At 31.8% G+C, this 20,193-nt stretch overlaps 1 protein-coding gene and 1 long non-coding RNA gene across 3 annotated transcripts in view; both read left to right on the top strand.

Annotated features, from left to right (window-relative positions):
- dpr11 (defective proboscis extension response 11) overlaps window positions 1-20,193 on the top strand; it is a 555,551-nt gene that overhangs the window by 420,778 nt on the left and 114,580 nt on the right. Inside the window, exon 5 of the mRNA XM_075289722.1 lies at window positions 8,234-8,754. Within this exon, the coding sequence (XP_075145837.1) occupies window positions 8,234-8,754 (521 nt within the window). The remainder of the gene's footprint in view (window positions 1-8,233; window positions 8,755-20,193) is intronic.
- Window positions 1,894-2,950, top strand: LOC142238095 (uncharacterized). Of its 2 annotated transcripts, XR_012722647.1 has the most exons (5): window positions 1,894-2,157; window positions 2,251-2,305; window positions 2,411-2,472; window positions 2,571-2,812; window positions 2,880-2,950. It is a non-coding gene; the product is annotated as an uncharacterized LOC142238095 (long non-coding RNA). The 2 variants fall into 2 exon arrangements; XR_012722646.1 differs by having other exon boundaries at window positions 2,251-2,472.

The following is a 20,193-nucleotide window of genomic DNA, read 5'->3' as shown; positions in this document are numbered from 1 at the left end:
GATTTTTTACTATTTGGTAGAACTCTTCTTGTTTTGATAGATTTTGCAAAATATTCCTCTCAAACTAAGTGGTACTTTACAAAATTTTCTATAAAAATAAAAGCTTGAAAAAATCTTCTATGGAAATAAAAATTTGAAAAAAAATCTATAAAAAATAAAATTTTTAAAAAAATTTTCTGTAGAATTAAAATTTTAACTAAATTTTCTATTGAAATAATATTTTGACAAAATTTCCTATAGAAAAAAAAAATTGACTAAATTTTCTATGGAAATTCTGACAAAATTCTCTATTGATATAAAAAAATTTTATAGAAATAAAATTTTAACAAAAATTTTATAGAAATAAAATTTTAACAAAAATTTTCTATGGAAATAAAATGTTAACAAAATTTTGTATAGAAATAAAATGTTGACTAAATTTTCTATAGAAATAAAATTTTGACTAAATTTTCTATAGAAATAAAATTTTGAAAAAAAAATTCTATAGAAATAATTTTTTTCTGTTTGGTAGGCTTTTACAATTCTTTTACAATTTTACAAAATATTCCTCTCAAACTAAGAGGTACTTCACAAGTTTTCTATATAAATAAAATTTTGACAAAATTGGAAATAAATTTTGAATATAGGAATAAAACTTTGACAAACTTGTCTATAGAAATAAATTTTTGACAAAATTTTCTATAGAAATACTACTATTGGGATATTTTCGCGATAATATTCGACATGATTTTTTAACCCCAAGGTCGACATATACCAACGGGAAGCGTCCACCAGCCATTTTGGCGGCCATCATTGTAATATTGTGGGCTTTGTGTTTTTGCGGCCAATAAGAAGTGTTTTTTAGCGGATCCCTTGGCAAGTAAATCATTAAATTGTTCACAAAGTGCTCAATTTGAAATGGCTTCTCCTCGAAGAAAACTAAATTGGGTAAATTGTGCAAGCGAAGAAACTCCTCGGCTTTTTTCAGTCTAATTTTTATACCCTACACCATAGGATGGGGGTATATTAACTCTTTGTCATTCCGTTTGTAACACATCGAAATATTGCTCTAAGACCCCATGAAGTATATACATTCTGGATCGTGGTGAAATTCTGAGTCGATCTGAGCCTGTCCGTCCGTCCGTCCGTGTGTTGAAATCACGCTAACTTCCGAACGAAACAAGCTATCGACTTGAAACTTGTCAAAATTAGTTGTTATTGATGTAGGTGGGATGGTAATGCAAATGGGCCATATCGGTCCACTTTTACGTATAGCCCCGATATAAACGGACCCCCAAATTTGGCTTGCAATTGCTCTAAGAGAAGCCAATTTCATCCGATCCGGCTGAAATTTGGTACATGATGTTAGTATATGGTCTCTAATAACCATGCAAAAATTGGTTCACATGGGTCCATAATTACATATAGCCCCCATATAAACCGATTCCCCGATTTGGTTTGCGGAGCCACTAAGAGAAGCAAATTTCATCCGATCCGGCTGAAATGTGATACGTGGTGTTAGTATATGGTCTCTACACACAAAAAATTATCACCAACATTTTTTCAATTAAACACTTAATTGAATTTGGAAACGGATTCAATTAATATGTTAATTGATTCAATTAATTATTTAATCAAATCCGAATAAAAACCAATTAAAAAATGAGTGATATTTGTTACGTTTCCAATTAAAATATTAATTGATTCAATCAATTTGTTAATCAATTCGGAAATAATTTTCAATTACAAACGTGATTGAAATTTTTTCCGTTTCCAATTACACATGTGATTGATCCAATCACCTTTGTGATTGAAATTGAAAAATATTGAGCAATGGAAAGAGCGAAGAGAGAACAAGAGAATGGGTATTTATTCAACAATGTATGATGGAGAGATCAGTCTGTAGAAGTAACTTGTAACGAACGGTTGGGTTTTTGTTTTTCGCGTAAATTGAAAAACATGATTGGCGACATTCTGTCTGCTGCATTTAAAATGTGTACATAAATATTTTGAACGCAACAACAAATCATAGCAAAGGGTTGAAATAAATAAAGTGTGCAACAACAAATGGCCACGTGGTAAAGGTTTGAAAAAATATATGAGAGAACGCATTTGAAATTACCTGTGTTTGTGTTTTGTGGTATTGTAAAAATGGAAAACAATCTACGTTTATTGAAGGTAAGAAATTGTGAAATGTGAATACCGTTTTCCATTGAATCCTGTTTACATTAAACGGACTAAAATAATATATTTTTTATTCATTTCTTTTAGTAACCAATTTTATTTCGTGAAATTGACCAATCAACTCCATCATTTTATCAAATATGTAAGAATATGTTTGCAACAAAAAAGTGAAAAGTGAAGATTCATCTTGAAGTTGCGAAGTGGCGTTGGGAATAAATTGTATTTTTGTTTTACCTGCCTTTTTCAGTTTGAACCCAAGTAGAGAGCAGTATATCTGATATATAAACTAATGAGCTGAAATATGTAATGGTAAAAAAGTTCTTTCTTTTGGATTTAAAAATATGAAAAATATCCGAAAATAATAAAAATATGTATTTCCCATTTATATATTTTTTTTCTATTTTTAGAATTTGCAAAGTATCATCAATATAATACCAAATATTACATTGCTTTCCCATTATTTTTGTCTATGATTGGTTCAAATTTTAATAGACGATTTCAATGTGCGGAAATTTTGGAAAGGAATTGCTACTAAAATTAAATTACCGAGCTCCTTAATACACCTTTTTATGCTAAAAGACTACAACAGCAAAAGAAGATTATAAATCTGCAACCTGGAACTAAGAATTGAACTTGATATTCTATGCAGGTAATGTTTAACAAAATTAACTTTTAATTGAACAAAATTAAATTCGAATTATTCTGTTTACTTTCAGAAAAACTAATTTAGCTTACAGGCTGCTGATTTATTGGAAATCTAGGCGCATCTACATATTAAAGGGTGATTTGTTAAGAGCTTGATAACTTAAAAAAAAAAAAAAAAACGCATAAAATTTGCAAAATCTCATCGGTTCTTTATTTGAAACGTTAGATTGGTCCATGACATTTACTTTTTGAAGATAATTTCATTTAAATGTTGACCGCGGCTGCGTCTTAGGTGGTCCATTCGGAAAGTCCAATTTTGGGCAACTTTTTCGAGCATTTCGGCCGGATTAGCCCGAATTTCTTCGGAAATGTTGTCTTCCAAAGCTGGAATAGTTGCTGGCTTATTTCTGTAGACTTTAGACTTGACGTAGCCCCACAAAAAATAGTCTAAAGGCGTCAAATCGCATGATCTTGGTGGCCAACTTACCGGTCCATTTCTTGAGATGAATTGTTCTCCGAAGTTTTCCCTCAAAATGGCCATAGAATCGCGAGCTGTGTGGCATGTAGCGCCATCTTGTTGAAACCACATGTCAACCAAGTTCAGTTCTTCCATTTTTGGCAACAAAAAGTTTGTTAGCATCGAACGATAGCGATCGCCATTCACCGTAACGTTGCGTCCAACAGCATCTTTGAAAAAATACGGTCCAATGATTCCACCAGCGTACAAACCACACCAAACAGTGCATTTTTCGGGATGCATGGGCAGTTCTTGAACGGCTTCTGGTTGCTCTTCACTCCAAATGCGGCAATTTTGCTTATTTACGTAGCCATTCAACCAGAAATGAGCCTCATCGCTGAACAAAATTTGTCGATAAAAAAGCGGATTTTCTGCCAACTTTTCTAGGGCCCATTCACTGAAAATTCGACGTTGTGGCTCGTTAGTAAGTCTATTCATGATGAAATGTCAAAGCATACTGAGCATCTTTCTCTTTGACACCATGTCTGAAATCCCACGTGATTCTGTCAAATACTAATGCATGAAAATCCTAACCTCAAAAGAATCACCCTTTAGAAGGACCATGCTAACATGGTTATTATTATAAGGAAGATAATGATTTATATAATTTATGTAATTGTATTTGTAAGTTATGTTAGAATAAACCACAAAGGCAAAAACCAAATTTATTTGTCTATTGCATAATTAAATAAAAAATATTAAAATATAATATAAATTTGGGGGTCGCAATATATAAATTTTTTGATTGAAATTTAGCCAATTTTCAATTAATTATTTAATTGAATGAATCAAATAGTTGATTGATTTTTGTCGCGAAATTAATTAAAATTTTAATTGATTCAATTAAAACTGTGATTGAATTTTATGTTAAAAATCAATCACGTTTTTAATTGATTCAATCACACAATTAATTGATTCCGTGACAAAAGTCAATTAAATTTTTAATTGAAAATCGTGTTGGTTTTCAATCAAAATGGGTGATTGATACTATCATTTTCGTGATTGAAGACATTTCAATTAAAAAAATGATTGAATCCGCGATTTTCGTGATTGAAATCAAAAAAAAATTTTTTGTGTGTAATAACCATGCAAAAATTGGTTCACATGGGTCCATAATAACATATAGCCCCCATATAAACCGATTCCCCGATTTGGTTTGCGGAGCCACTAAGAGAAGCAAATTTCATCCGATCCGGCTGAAATTTGATACGTGGTGTTAGTATATGGTCTCTAATGACCATGCAAAAATTGGTCCACGATCGCCATATTTGACCTCCGGAGCCTCTTGGAAGACTAAAATTCATCTTATTCAGTTGAAATTTGGTACGTGATGTTAGTATGTGGTATCCAACAACCACGCAGGAATTGGTCCATATCAGTCCATAATTATATATAGCCCCCATATAAACCGATCTCCAGATTTGACTTCTGGTGCCTTTTGGAGAAGCAAAATTCATCTGATCTGGTTGAAATTTGGTACGTGGTGGTAGTATATGATATTTAACAACCATTCCAAAAGTGGTCCATATCAGTCCATAATCATATATAGCCCCTATATAAACCGATCCCGAGATTTGGTTTTGGAGCCTCCTGGAGGAGCAAATTTCATCCGAGTCAGTTGAAATTTGGTACATTGTGCTAGTATATGGCCGTTAAAAACCATGCCTAACTAGGTCCATATCGGTCTATAGTTATATATAGCCCACTGATAAATCGATCCCCAATCACACAAAAATTGGTCCATATCAAGTTCATAACTCTATGTAGCCCCCATATTTCAATTCAATTTCAATAATTATTTGTAGAGTTACCTATACATAACTTTTTGTCTAATATATACCACGTATGGACTAACTCACAATTTAGAAAACGATGTTAAGAAGTTTTAAGATACCACAACCCAAGTAATTCGATTGTGGATGACAGTCTTTCGTAGAAGTTTCTACGCAATCCATGGTGGAGGGTACATAAGATTCGGCCTGGCCGAACTTACGGCCGTATATACTTGTTTTAGTTGTTTTATTTATTTATTTTTTTTTTTTGGAACCTCAAGAGTTTTAGTGCAAGCTCATTTTTCAATATGTTTCGGCGTAGATTTCGATCAAGGGTGGCCTTAGAGAGAAGTTTACCACTGTGTTATCACAATGGAACGAATAGTCTAAATACCTAGTCTAAATACCGGTCTACCACTATACCTAACCTAAGGGTGGCCTTAACTTTTCAAATCATTTCTGGTGTTGCAACACTGTATCGCATGTTTGAGGTGATATGATCACCTCAAAATTGTTTTAAGGGCAAAATGTTTTGTTTGTTTTCGTCACTACAACGAGCAATATCAGTATCACGATAACGACCAATGGTATGAATAACAAAAGATTTATTTACATTTAAATCCTGGAGGGTTATGATGGCCACTTGTGGTTTTTCAACCAAATACAAATCACTCAAACTAACACGCTTGTGTTCCATCACTTGTAACTTTAATTCTGAATGAAATAGAATAGAAATGTTTTTATAAGCTTGTAAACAATAAAAGAAACTCTCATTGGAATAAAACTATCAGTTGTCAAATGAATGGTTTTAAAATTTAACCTGAGGTTAATTGCAATACATATTAGCCACACTGGATATATAGAATTGGACAGCACCAATTAAGAACAATTTATTTTGTATTGTAATTATCTTTACGAAAAGGAAGCTAACTTAGTTGAAGTTCATTTAATTCTGCTCACCTATATTCTATGCTGTGCATTGCCTTTTGAACATTTGAAGAACTTTTCAGACTTACGAAGTTTGAAAGTGAAATTAAATCCTAAAAACAACTCTGTGAAATTTCTGTTTGATTTTGACAATTCATATAAATATTTTGGTTCGGTATATAACTTTTCATCAGCAGTTACCAAAACTCATAAGAGGCCAAAAAGCCTAACAAATTAATTATTTTAAATATTGAAATATGTAAATTTATAATAAATTTATAGAAAAACAAGTAAGGAAAGTCTAAAGTCGGGCGGTGCCGACTATATTATACCCTGCACCACTTTGTAGATCTAAATTTTCGAGACCATATCACATCCGTCAAAAGTGTGGGGGGCTATATATAAAGGTTTGTCCCAAATGCATACATTTAAATATCACTCGATCTGGAAGAATTTGATAGACTTCAACAAAATCTATAGACTCAAAATTTAAGTCGGCTAATGTGTTCCACAATGTTAATAAAAAAATATGTGAAACATTTAAATCTGAAGCAATTTTAAGGAAACTTCGCAAAAGTTTATTTATGATTTATCGCTCGATATATATGTATTAGAAGTTTAGGAAAATTAGTCATTTTTACAACTTTTGGACTAAGCAGTGGCGATTTTACACGGAAAATGTAGGTATTTTGAACATTTTTGTCGAAATCAGAAAAACATATATATGGGAGCTATATCTAAATCTGAGCCGATTTCAACCAAATTTGACACGCATAGCAACAATGCTAATTCTACTCTCTGTGCAAAATTTCAACTAAATCGGAGTTAAAAATTGGCCTCTGTGGTCATATGAGTGTAAATCGGGCGAAAGCTATATATGGGAGATATATCTAAATCTGAACCGATTTCAACCAAATTTGGCACGCATAGCTACAATGCTAATTCAACTCCCTGTGCAAAATTTCAACTAAATCGGAGTTAAAAATTGGCCTATGTGGTCATATGAGTGTAAATCGGGCGAAAGCTATATATGGGAGATATATCTAAATCTGAACCGATTTCAACCAAATTTGGCGCGCATGGCTACAATGCTAATTCTACTCCCTGTGCAAAATTTCAACTAAATCGGAGTTAAAAATTGGCCTCTGTGGGCAAATGAGTGTAAATCAGGCGAAAGATATATATGGGAGCTATATCTAAATCTGAACCGATTTGGCTGATATTTTGCAAGTTTTTCGAGACCCTTAAAATATTGGGATGTACGAAATTTGAGGAAGATCGGTTGATAGACACGCCAATTATGACCAGATCGGTGAAAAATATATATGGCAGCTATATCTAAATCTGAACCGATTTTTTCCAAAATCAATAGGGATCGTCTTTGAGCCGAAACAGGATCCTATACCAAATTGTAGGACAATCGGACTAAAACTGCGAGCTGTACTTTGCACACAAAAATACATCAACAGACAGACGGACAGACAGACAGACGGACAGACTGACAGACAGACGGACATCGCTCAGAATCGACTCAGAATTTAATTCTAAGCCGATCCGTATACTAAAAGGTTGGTCTATGATTACTCCTTCTTGGCGTTACATACAAATGCACAAACTTATTATACCCTGTACCACAGTAGTGGTGAAGGGTATAAAAAATAAAATAGGCTACAGCAATTGATTCTGCAGGATTGAAACAAGCCTGCACCCATAGCATTTTAGCCGTTGCATCACAAAGGCTATAAAAATACCTATCCCAGTTTTTTTTCATGTTATACCATATTGCACTTTATCTAATAATTTGTTTTAGATGACTCTTGTGTGTGTGTATGATGTTCTCAGAGAAATTTCATTTTGACAACATTTAATTAAAAGAAAAAAAAATATGATTTAGACTAACATTTTATAATTGGAAAACTTTATTCTAATAAACACTCGTTTTTTTTTCTCTCTTTCTCTCCCTATTTCTTTTCATCAATGTGTGTGTCTACATAATCCATTATGGTGGTGGTGGTTATGGCGGTTTTTGCATATGGCCCCGACAATCATCAAACCCGTCAACAACACCAACTACAACAACATCATCATCGTCGTCATCACCATCACCTCCATCATGATGGCCTTTGGATGTGTGTATGTGTGTGTGTGCGTACATTTCTGCGGGACTTTTGGCGTTTGTGTTCATGAAATGGATACCCATAACCTACAGCTACCAGTCATGCCGATGTCATCAGAAGATTCGATATAGCCTCAACACCAGAAGAGTATTCGAGTAACAGCAACAATGGTGCTGGTGATGGTAGTAGTGGTGTCAGCAGTAGTACCAGTATAAGCGATTCAAGTAGAAACAGTATCAGCGGTGGTGCGGGTAGCCTTAGCATCAATAGTAATAGTAAATTAGCATCATCTTCAGCGTCTTTAGAATCTCTGGCGTTGACATCGTCCTCGTCATCTCCATCATTATCGTTCTCCTCGGCGTCGTCGTCTTCATCGTCATCATCACTGTTGTCCTCATCATTAACATCACCCTCAGCAGCCTCAGCTGCTTTCACACCATCCGCTGTTTCATCGGCGGCGGCCCTAGTATCTTTGGTTCAGGCGGAGGCGCCGTCATTAGAAACATTTGTGTCAGCAGCATCTACATCAGCATTTGTGGAACCATATTTGGATGGTTATGCCACGACAAATGTTACAGCACAAATTGGTACACACGCATATCTGCCATGTCGGGTAAGTGTTTCACAGTCATTGTTGGTGATTTTCTTGTTTTTTTGTTGTTGTTGTTGTTGTTGCTTTTTTGTTCATTGCGGTTATTTGTTCTCCTTGTTCTGGTTAATGGTGTTATTTTCGATTGTTGCTGGTGTAACTTTTATTCATTCGGGTTTGCTTTTGTTTTCATTTGTCCTCCCATTTTTGTTTTTTGCAACTTTACACCATAAATTTCACTTTCATTTATATCATGGCGAAAGCTTAATGGGTGTATTTAACCCATTGTGGGAAAGAAAATGTAAATTTTGAAAATGAAGAAGATAAGCGCAGCTAAAAGGATTTTGAAGTTCACTACGAGATTCTAGGACCCCATCTGTTTGTCACCTCAACTATAAAGGACTTTCTTCTCCCGGGGTGTGTGAAGGCACAACTTACAAAAAAGTTTTTAGAAAAGTCTTTGTACCGAAATGATTCTCATGTCATTAGACTTCTCAGGAATGATCGCTGTTTGTATATCCCAATAAATAAAATATCCGGACAAAATACTTTGAAAATCGAAGTTCCCAATTCTAAGGCATCTTCTTCTCACAACCTTGAACGACAACCTGCCACGTAGTGTAGGGGCACCACTTAAAAAGAAGTTTTACTATACTTCAATATACTGAAATTTCTTCAATATTGAAACCCGTACGCACAAGGTCCATAATTATATAGAGTCCCCACACAGAAAAAAATTTCACGAAAATTTTTCCAATTAAAATTTTAATTGAGTTTTAAAAAATATTCAATTAAAAATTTAATTAATTCAACAAATTTTTTAATTGAAACAAAAATCAATCACAAAAATTAATAGTATCAATTAAATTTTTAATTGGATCAATTAATTTTTTAATTGGCCTTCAATTAATTTTTTAATTGATACTATCATTTCTGTGATTGAAGACATTTCAATTAAAAAACAAGTGAGTAAAGTAGAAAGTCGGGCGGGGCCGACTATATCATACCCTAAACCAACCCTACTGAATTAGTAAACATAAGAATTTGTGGGGTATCATTGGTATAGGTTTTGGAGAACATAAAGGGGGGTACATGTTTATGGGTGTCTTGTCACAATCTGAGCAGAAATATCTAATATTAGGAGCTATAGTTTATTTTGCACCAAAAGAGTTAGTATGTTACTAATATTGAGTCCATTATTAAAAAAGAGGAAATCGGTCAATTAGTTGTGGGTAATAAATCCAAATGAGGCCCCTATGGTCAAAAATAAGGTTATTAGGGGCAAATTTTTCAAAATCGGGCGATACATATATATGGGAGCTATATCTAAATTTGATCCGATTTCTTCCAAATTCAATAGCGTTCGTCCTTGTGCCCAAAAAACACCCTGTACCAAAGTTCATCGAAATTGGTTAATAATTGCGACCGGAATCCTGTGAACAACAAATACATGGACAGACGGACGGACGGACACCAAGCGCTAGATCGACTCAGGGGGTGATTCTGAGTCGATCGGTATATATTTTATGGGGTCTAAAATCAATATTTCTGGTGGGCACATGTTTTGGCCGACCAAACTTATTATACCCTGACCACTATGTGGTTTAGGGTATAATTAATTGGATCAATTAATTTCGTGATTGAACCAGAAAAAAAATCGTTGTGTGCATATAGTCGAATCCCCAGATCTGATCTCCGGAGCCTCTTGTATTAACAAATTTCGTCCGATCCGGTTGAAATTTTGTACGTGCTGTAAGTATATAGTTTCAAACAACAATGAAAACATTAGTCCATATCTCTGGAGCCTCTTGGAGTAGATTCGGTTGAAATATGGTACATTGTGCTGCTAAAACCCATGCCAAACTTGGTCCAAAATCGGTCTATAGTTAGTTATGTTAGTTAGTAGTAGTCCCCGCCCAGCCCGATATTTCAGGCTCACTTAGACTATTCAGTCCATTGGCAAGATGGCAAGTCCGCCCAAAACAGTACGGAACAACCGTGTTTCTTCAGGAAAGGCAGCAGACGTTTATTCAAACACTCTTTCACGTAAATTTCTTGGTTGACAGTCCCGGAAGCTATAAAAATGCTGCTTTTCAAGCCACAGGTACAGATGGCTTGCCAAACCAGATATTTCTTTGCGAACTTTCACAGTTTTATATGCTTGAAAATATCTGCTACCTTTCCCCTTCCTTTTGCCATATAAAACTCCCGGAAGCTGCTTGTAGTCGGCTTTGACGTAGGTTTCGTCGTCCATTACCACGCAGTCAAACTTCGTCAGCATCGTCGTGTACAGCCTCCGGGATCGCGCTTTGGCGGTCGTATTTTGTTTATCATCGCGATTTGGAGTCACTACCTTCTTGTAAGTCGATAGTCCGGCTCGATGCATGGTTGTAGACGATACACCCAGCTTATTTGCGGCATCTCGGAGAGAGAGGTTAGGGTTTCGCTTGAAACTACCGGCAACTCTCTTTGTCGTCTCAGCGGCTTCCGGTTTTCGATTTCCCCCCGATCCAGACTTCCTGGCTGTCGACAAACGTTCCCCAAATACTTTAATTACATTTGTAACGATTGATTTGGCAACTTTTAGCGATTTTGCCAGCTTTGCGTGCGAGTACACACAAAAAAAAATTTTTCTGATTCAATCACCAAATTAATTGATCCAATTAGTTTTTTAATTGAAATGTCTTCAATCACGAAAATGATAGTATCAATCATAGTTTTAATTGGGCATAGAAAAAATGCTTGATTAAAAAATTAATTGATTTTCAAATTAATTTCAATTAATTTTTTAATTGATTCAATTAAAAATTTCATTGATGTTGATTCCAAAACTCAATTAATTTATTAATTAAAAAAGGTAAATATTTTTAATTACTTTCTGAATTGGCTTAGAGTTTTTATTTGGATTAACAAATGGTTGTTTGAAATACATTTTTAATTAAAAATTAAAAAAAAATCAGCACTTTTTTTAACTGAATTAGTCTTCCGAATTTGATTAAAAGGTTAATTGTATCAATTAATTTTTTAATTACAAATTTAAAAATTTTCAATCATTGACTTAATTAACTTAATGCTTCTATCATGATTAAAAAGTTAATTGTATCAATTAATTTATTAATTGAAAAAATTTTCAACTTCAATTAACTTTTTAATTGGAAATATTTTGGTGATATTTTTTCTGTGTAGCTCGGATTTTCGCGATGCGCGAGCAAAATTTTGATACGCTGCTCTTCTTGCTTGGACGGCATTTTGACAACTGAAGAGTGAATTCCAAAATCAAAATAGAAGCAACATTCTACACACACACACCTTCAAAATGAGGGGTGTTCAGGTTTTTTAAATGCAAAATTGAAAGAAATACGTCAAGTTTATATTGACCAAATTTTGACCGTATCACCCTTTAGTAGAAGTTTCTACACAATCCATGGTGGAGGGTACATAAGATTCGGCCTGGCCGAACTAACGGCCGTATATACTTATTTATTTTGAGAAGTTATTTCATTATGATATATTTCACTATGCATTTTAGGGACATATTTAATTTTTGGGGGTATAATTTCATAAAATTTCTTTGCTATTGTTTCCATAATGAAATAAATCCTAAATTTTTTGGAACTAATTTAATTTATTGTTACTTTTATGTGGACTTATATCGTAAAGCCCAAAACTACCTCCAATAGTCACTCCGATACGTTTGTTTTGTGAAATTCATGGTGTGCTAAATGCTGCACAATTTTCATGAAAAATTAACAAAGTCATTAGTTTCGCCAACCCATGGGTTAAAATATCCCATTCTTGATATTTGCAACAACAGCAACAATGGAGATCCAGTGTTCCATTTATTCCAACTTATAACCACATTTCTTTATCATTAATGTTCAAGACCTTGTTATTGTTAAGCCCAAGAGGGTCCTGCTAGCAAGCTACTATTGGTAGCGGTTATTTCGTTTCGAAAAACCAGTTTTGCCGTTGCTGGTAATGTTTTTGTTGACCAAACCATCTATTTTAGTGTTTAACAAATGTTTGGATAGTCTTCATTTTCGTTTTTTTCTCTCGGTATTGTGTCCTGTTTCATTTGTTTGTTCTTGGTATTATTTCACTTGGTTTGGTTGGTATACGCGCTTATATTGTGCACGATGCGAAGCCTTTTTAGCAAGGATAACAGTATAGATGATTGTTATGTTCAAGGTTATTCGCAGCGTTTTTTTTTTTCAGTTTTTTGTTCAACAAAATGGTTTGAAATGCGTGTTGCGGTAGTGGTTCCGGGGGAGTGACTGGAAGCATGTTTTGCATTATGTATATTTGTCATAATTATTTTTTAATATTAAACCATTAATTTTTATTTAATTGTACTTAGAATATACAAAAAAAAAAAAAGAAACATACACATAAACAGACATTAATTTTTTTTAACTTAGTGAATTTTTCAAACTTACCTTCATACAATTTTATAAAGTTTATTTCTATGAGTTTTCTTTTGTTTACACCCTGAATATTGCGTGAAAACAGCTATAGTAGCACCATCATGGGGGGCTGGATGGATGGATGGATGTTTATTCACCAATCACCTGATATGTTGACTTTACCAACTAACTAATTCAAATACATTAATAATGAAAACACTTCGTGTTGATTCTTTTTCGGTTATGTCAATACATTTGTCAAAACTTATGACAGCTTTTGTTTAGCTGGGGTGGGTATTGTTGAGAATTTCTCATTTATTATGGACCATGAGGCAAAAAGTTTGAGTAGCTGAAATGCTTACGATGGCAAATTTTTTGTCTATGATGGGCTCGAAAATATTGTGTTGTAAAAAAAATTGATAGGAAAAACGTACATTGAAATAGTGGTGAAGAAGGACCGTTTAAATTAAAAGTACATCCGTCAGAGCAAACTATGGTATCATTACCAAGAATCTACATTGACAACACTTTACAGCTTTAAATAGTTGAAAAAGAGATTGGTCTTGGTCAGAAAATCCTTACGAATCCGATGACATGTTGAATACACTAAAATATCTGCGACCAAGAACGTCCTAGAAGTAAATAATTTACCATTTGGTTGGGAATCATATGTAAAGCCTTGAAAAGGGAAATCCAAACAAATACATTCAGGTTTGACATAGCAGGCTTCTACATCCAGTTCGAGGAAGTGGGCTGCCTGAAACGAGTCTGGATTGAAACGAGTGTCTATCGGGTTTTTAGGACAACAGAATAGATGCCTACATCTTAAATTGCTTTTATTTATTTATTCATTTCGTCTATGGAATAGTACATCCTTTCAGACTACTGGCTAAAAATAAATAACATCTAAAATATTTTTAAATCTTTGTAAATTATAACTAAAATCGAGATCACAGATCAAATTAATTCTATTAAATTCTCTTAAGGCCTTTAAAATTGGTTCATTCATACAATAATTGTTTCTATGCATCGGTATGTTAAACATTTCAACTCTTCTTAAACGTTCCAGCATCATCGCAGATAAATAATCATTGGAAAACTGAAGTAGAAATATTGGCGGCATCCATCGCTCTTGGTCAAGGAGTTTTTACTTGACCAAGAAATAATCTTCTTCCATTTTCACCCCAATGTTGTTATTCATACCTGACTTTCGATTTATTTGAAAACTTTGTTTTGATTGTAACTGAAGTCGGCGAATTAACTTCGAAGGATAAAATCGAAAAACCAAGTTTGAATTGCAAGAAGAATTTAATGTCAGTCCTATATTGTAGAACATCAGATTATCGAGATCTTGACGATAAAATTCAACGTTTCTATAATCACATCAATCGAAGACGAGCAATTGATGCCAGTGTGTGAGTTTGATAGGCTAACAACTTATAGGATCACCCGCATCCAAAAATATGTGCCAGAATTGAAAGCAGATAGATTTTAAAATACATTCTGATCAAATACCAATTTACACTATAAACTGTTATTTTGCCTTCGACGATTTTCATACAGCTCTAGGTTCTTAAGTTCCATGCGATTCTAGTTCCAATACACCAGTTTACTAGCCATATACTCCTTAAGCTACCATAAAAAATTATCATTTGGTCATTTTCACCACGCTCCAAAATATGTTGCATCGGTATTTTCCCAAGGGACACTTGCTCTATCCTCCATATCTCAAAAAATATTTATGATTTGAGCTATGGGGGCAAAGGCAATGGGTCTTGTTTTTCTATTTATTGGTTTCTCACATTAATAATTTCCTATTTATTGCTGCTACTGTTGCTGTTGTTTTTGTTCTTTCATTTAATTTATCTTTGTTTACTTTCTAAAGGGCCATAAACACAGTGTTTCCTTACTTGGTGGATTTCTTTCTTACGTTCTCTGGGTAAATTAAACCATAAAGAAACCCAAAAGACAAAAAGAAAATAATGCAAAGAAAATTTTGTTTATGACCGGCCATGATGTCGTGGCCACTTGAAATGTATATGAAAACATTAGTTACGCCATGAAAAAGACAAAGCCCATCTGAGGGGGCATGCTTATGGGTGTGCGTATTTATGGAGAAAGGAAGAAGATACTGTCACAAGGTTTCATCTTGCAGGGCTTTTTTTTAAAGGCTTTACGTTTATATGAAAATGTATCCACAGAAATATAAAGGAATACCAATTAACTCGTTGAGTCTCCATCTGCACTGAAAAAAACCATGCTGGTTCCAGTAATGATAAACCAGAAAAATGTCTCAATATATTATTTCTATAGACAATTTTATTTCTATAGAAAATTTGTTCATAAGATTATTTCTATAGAAGTTTTTTTCAAAATTTTGTCAAAATGTTATTTCTATAAAAAATTTTGTACAAATTTTATTTCTATAGAAAAATTTGTCAAAATTTTATTTCTATAGAAAATTTTGTCAAAATTTTATTTCCGTAAAAAATTTTGTCAAAATTTTATTTCTATAGAAAATTTTGTCAAAATTTATTTCTATAGAAAATTTTTTCCAAATTTTATTTCCGTAGAAAATTTTGCCAAAATTTTAGTTCTATAGAAAAGTTTGTCAAAATTTTATTTCTATCGAAATTTCTGTTAAAATTTTGTTTCTATAGAAAATTTTGTCAAAATTTTATTTCTATAGAAAATTTTGTACAAATTTTATTTCTATAGAAAAATATGTCCAAATTTTATTTCTATAGAAAATTTTGTAAGAAATTTTATTTTATAGAAAAATTGGTAAAAATTTTATTTCTATTAAAAATGTTTGACAAAATGTTATTTCTATAGAAAATTTTGTCAAAATTTTATTTCTATAGAAAATTTGATCAAAATTTTATTTGTATAGATAATTTTGTCAAAATTTTATTTCTATAGACAATTTTGTGAAAATGTTATTTCTATAGATAATTTTGTCAAAATTTTATTTATAGAAAAATTTGTAAAAATTTTATTTCTATTAAAAATTTTGTCAAAATGTTATTTCTATAGAAAATTTTGCCAAAATTTTATTTCTATAGAAAATTTGGTAAAAATTTTACTTCTATAGATAATTTCGTCAAAATTTTATTTCTATAGAAAAATTTGTCAAAATTTTATTTCTATAGACAATTTTGTCAAAATGTTATTTCTATATAAAATTTTGTTAAAATTATATTTCTATAGAAAATTTGGTCAAAATTTTACTTCTATAAATAATTTTGTCAAAATTTTATTTCTATAGAAAACTTTGTAAGAAATTTTATTTTATAGAAAAATTTGTAAACATTTTATTTCTATTAAAAATGTTGTCAAAATTTTATTTGTATAGAAAATTTTGTCTAAATTTTATTTCTATAAAAAATTTTATTTTATAGAAAAATTTGTAAAAATTTTATTTCTATTAAAAATTTTGTCAAAATGTTATTTCTATAGAAAATTTTGTAAAAATTTTAATTCTATAGAAAATGTTGTCATAATTTTATGTCTGTTTTCAAAATTTTATTTTTATAGAAAATGTTGTTATATATATATATATATATATATATATATATATATATATATATATATATATATATATATATATATATATATATATATATATATATATATATATATATATATATATATATATATATATATATATATATATATATATATATATATATATATATATATATATATATATATATATATATATATATATATATATATATATATATATATATATATATATATATATATATATATATATATATATATATATATATATATTGGGTCGTGGTGAAATTGTGAGTCGATCTAACTTCCGAACGAAACAAGCTATCTACTTGAAACTTGGCACAAGTAGTTGTTATTGATGTAGTCCACTTTTACGTATAGCCCCCATATAAACGATTTGGCTTGCGGAGCCTATAAGAGTAGCATATTTCATCCGATCTAGCTAAAATTTGGTTCATGGTGTAAGTATATGGTCTCTAACAACCATGCAAAAATTGGTCCATATCGGTCCATAATTATATATAGCCCCCATATAAATCGATACCCAGATTTGTCCACCGGAGCCTCTTGGAGGAGCAAAATTCATCCCATCCGGTTGAAATTTGGAACGTGGTGTTAGTATGTTGCATCTAACAAACACGCAAGAATTGGTCCATATCGCATCTAGCAAACACGCAAGAATTGGTCCATATCGGTCCATAATTATATATAGCCCCCATATAAATCGATCCCTAGATTTGACCTCCGGAACCTCTGGAGGAGCAAAATTCATCCGATCCGGTTGAAATTTGCAACGTGGTGTTAGTATGTGGCCGCTAATAACCATGCCAAAATAGGTCCATATATTTCTTTAGTTATATATAGCCGATCCCCAATCACACAAAAATTGGTCCATATCGGTTCATAATCATGGTTGCCACTCGAGCCAAAAATAATCTACCAAAATTTTATTTCTATAGAAAATTTTGTCAAATTGTATTTCGATAGAAAATTTTATTTCTATAGAAAATGTTAATTCTATAGAGAATGTTGTCAAAATTTTATTTCTATTGAAAATTTTGTCAAAATTTTATTTCTATTGAAAATTTTATCAAAATGTTATTTCTATAGAAAATTTTATGAAAATTATATTTCTATTGAAAATTTTGTCAAAATTTTATTTCTATAGAAAACTTTGTCAAACTTAATTATATACGTATTTAATCGACCTTTTTAGTTTAATATATACAACATATGGACTACCTTGCAATTTAGAAGACGGTGTTAGAAAGTTTTAAGATACCTTGCCATCGGCAAGTGATACTGCAACCCAAGTAATTCGATTGTGGATGACAGTCTTCAGTAGAAGTTTCTACGCAGTCCTTGGTGGAGGGTACATTAGCTTCGGCCTGGCCGAACTTATGGCCGTATATACTTGTTAAAATTTTATTTTATAGAAAATTTGTCCAAATTTTATTTCTTCAAGAAAATTTGTCAAACTTTTACTTCAATACAAAATTTTGTCAAACTTTTACTTCTATACAAAATTTTGTCAAAATTTTAGTTCTATAGAAAATGTTGTCAAAATTTAATTTCTATAGAAAATTTTGTCAAAATTTAAGTTCTATAACAAATTTTGTAAAAAATTTATTTTCTATAGAAAATGTTGTCAAAATTTTATTTCTATTGCAAATTTATTACTCTCTTGGAGGAGTCTCTTGGAGGAGCGAATTTTGTTCGATTGTTTGATTTGAGTATAAAACCTAACCCAAATTCACAATAAGGCCTTACATTACCCCATACTGGTCATCTTTGTCCTTATGACGGTTGTTGTTATTGTTGTTTTTATTTCCTTTCCCCTAAATTATATCATGGCTATATTAATGGTGACAATATAAATAATAAAGAAAAATATTGTATATTCTGATAAACACTGGGAATTTCATAATTTTTATGATAAACATTAAATTATTCACAAGCTCTTTTTCCTTTTGTTTATGAAGGTGCTATTGTTTTGTTGTTGCTATTTGTAATAAATTTCTTGTCTGCTGTTTTCGTTGAGAAAATTAACCTTGAATGAAAATTTTATTGCGATGACCATAAAAAGTGAGCCACAGTAACAGCAGATTTCCAAAACATGTGACGACAGCTTATATGGATAAAATGGTCCATTGGTCTTCACTATAAAATGCAACCATCTAAAGGGATATTAATCGATTTTAATGGACTTTTAGCACTTTAAAATAATGAACTTTTTGGTCATTTTTATTAACGATAAAATTAAATTCTCTTTAGGGGTATACATGTTTGTTGTTTTTTGCCAGTGAGTTAAATATGACCAAATATTTAGTTAGCTACTGCCATTATAAAATTTACTGTGGACAAGCTGGCGTCAATGGTCATTAATTGCAGTTATTTTGACTGTGTCGTATTTTCATCATATAGTGAAGATTTTAGCAACATACAGATTTTGATGAAATATTTCACCCCCCCCCCCCCCCCCCCTCAAGGAAGTAAAAATTCTCATAAAAATAAATCCAATAATAAAAAGGTACAAGGTGTTTATTATTTTAGTTATAGTCATGGAGAATTTTAAAGTTACGTTGGTTGCAGTATTAAGGAATCGATTCGTTTAAAAATTAACAAAGAGATGGGTTTTAGAAATTAGTCGAAAATTCGGCCAGATCGTATTTTATGTACCCTCCACAATCGTATTACCTTTTAGTTATTTATTAGCTTTTATAGAGGAGTTTATAAATAATTATGAACGGATATGACCCAATTTTCTAATGGTAATTAGAGCGACAATTTGGTTATTTTATTTTATTTGAAAAACCAGCACAATAAAATTTATACAATAAAAAGTGTAATTTTGTCACAAAATAATGAGAAATAATGGTAAAGTAACCAAAAAAAAAATATATATGAAATAAAAGTATAAAAAATATAAATAATTAATAATAAATTAACAAAAAATAAATCATAAACATTTTATATACTGATTGTTTAAGAAATTATTTAATTTTATTTTGAATGTGTTGCATTGCTTATTGTTTGCAAATTCGATGGCAGAAAGTTCCACAGACGGATGCTAAATATGCAAATTGCCGATAATAGGGTCTTTATTCTATGGAGAATGATTTTCATGCCTGTAATTGACCTGCCGGTTTATATGGGGCTAAACTTAAAAATCGTCCGTTATGACTCTTTTCCAATGCCCTCCGGCCTACATCAATAGCAAATACTTGTGTCAATTTTTAACCCTTTCACTACCGAAATAGACCTAATATTACTTCAAGAGCTATATGAGCTTTTTCTGAAAACTTGATTCTGGAATTATGACCAAATGGCCTTACGAAAATATGCCCTATTTGACCTATAATATCTTTCACAGTGTGAGAAAAAAATACAAAAAAGAAACCGTAAAAGTATCAGCTATAGTTTTTGTATAAATGTCCATTTACTAGAAACATACAAAAGAAAAATTGTCTCAAATTTTCGTATTTTTCGTTTATTGTTAAAAAAGTTTATAAAAATATAGTTTAGTGCTCACCAA

Source organism: Haematobia irritans, chromosome 1, assembly GCF_050003625.1.
Source record: "Haematobia irritans isolate KBUSLIRL chromosome 1, ASM5000362v1, whole genome shotgun sequence".
Taxonomy (NCBI): Eukaryota; Metazoa; Arthropoda; class Insecta; order Diptera; family Muscidae; genus Haematobia; species Haematobia irritans.
Note: the sequence above shows the minus strand (reverse complement) of the source record. Positions and strands in the feature narration are given on the sequence as shown.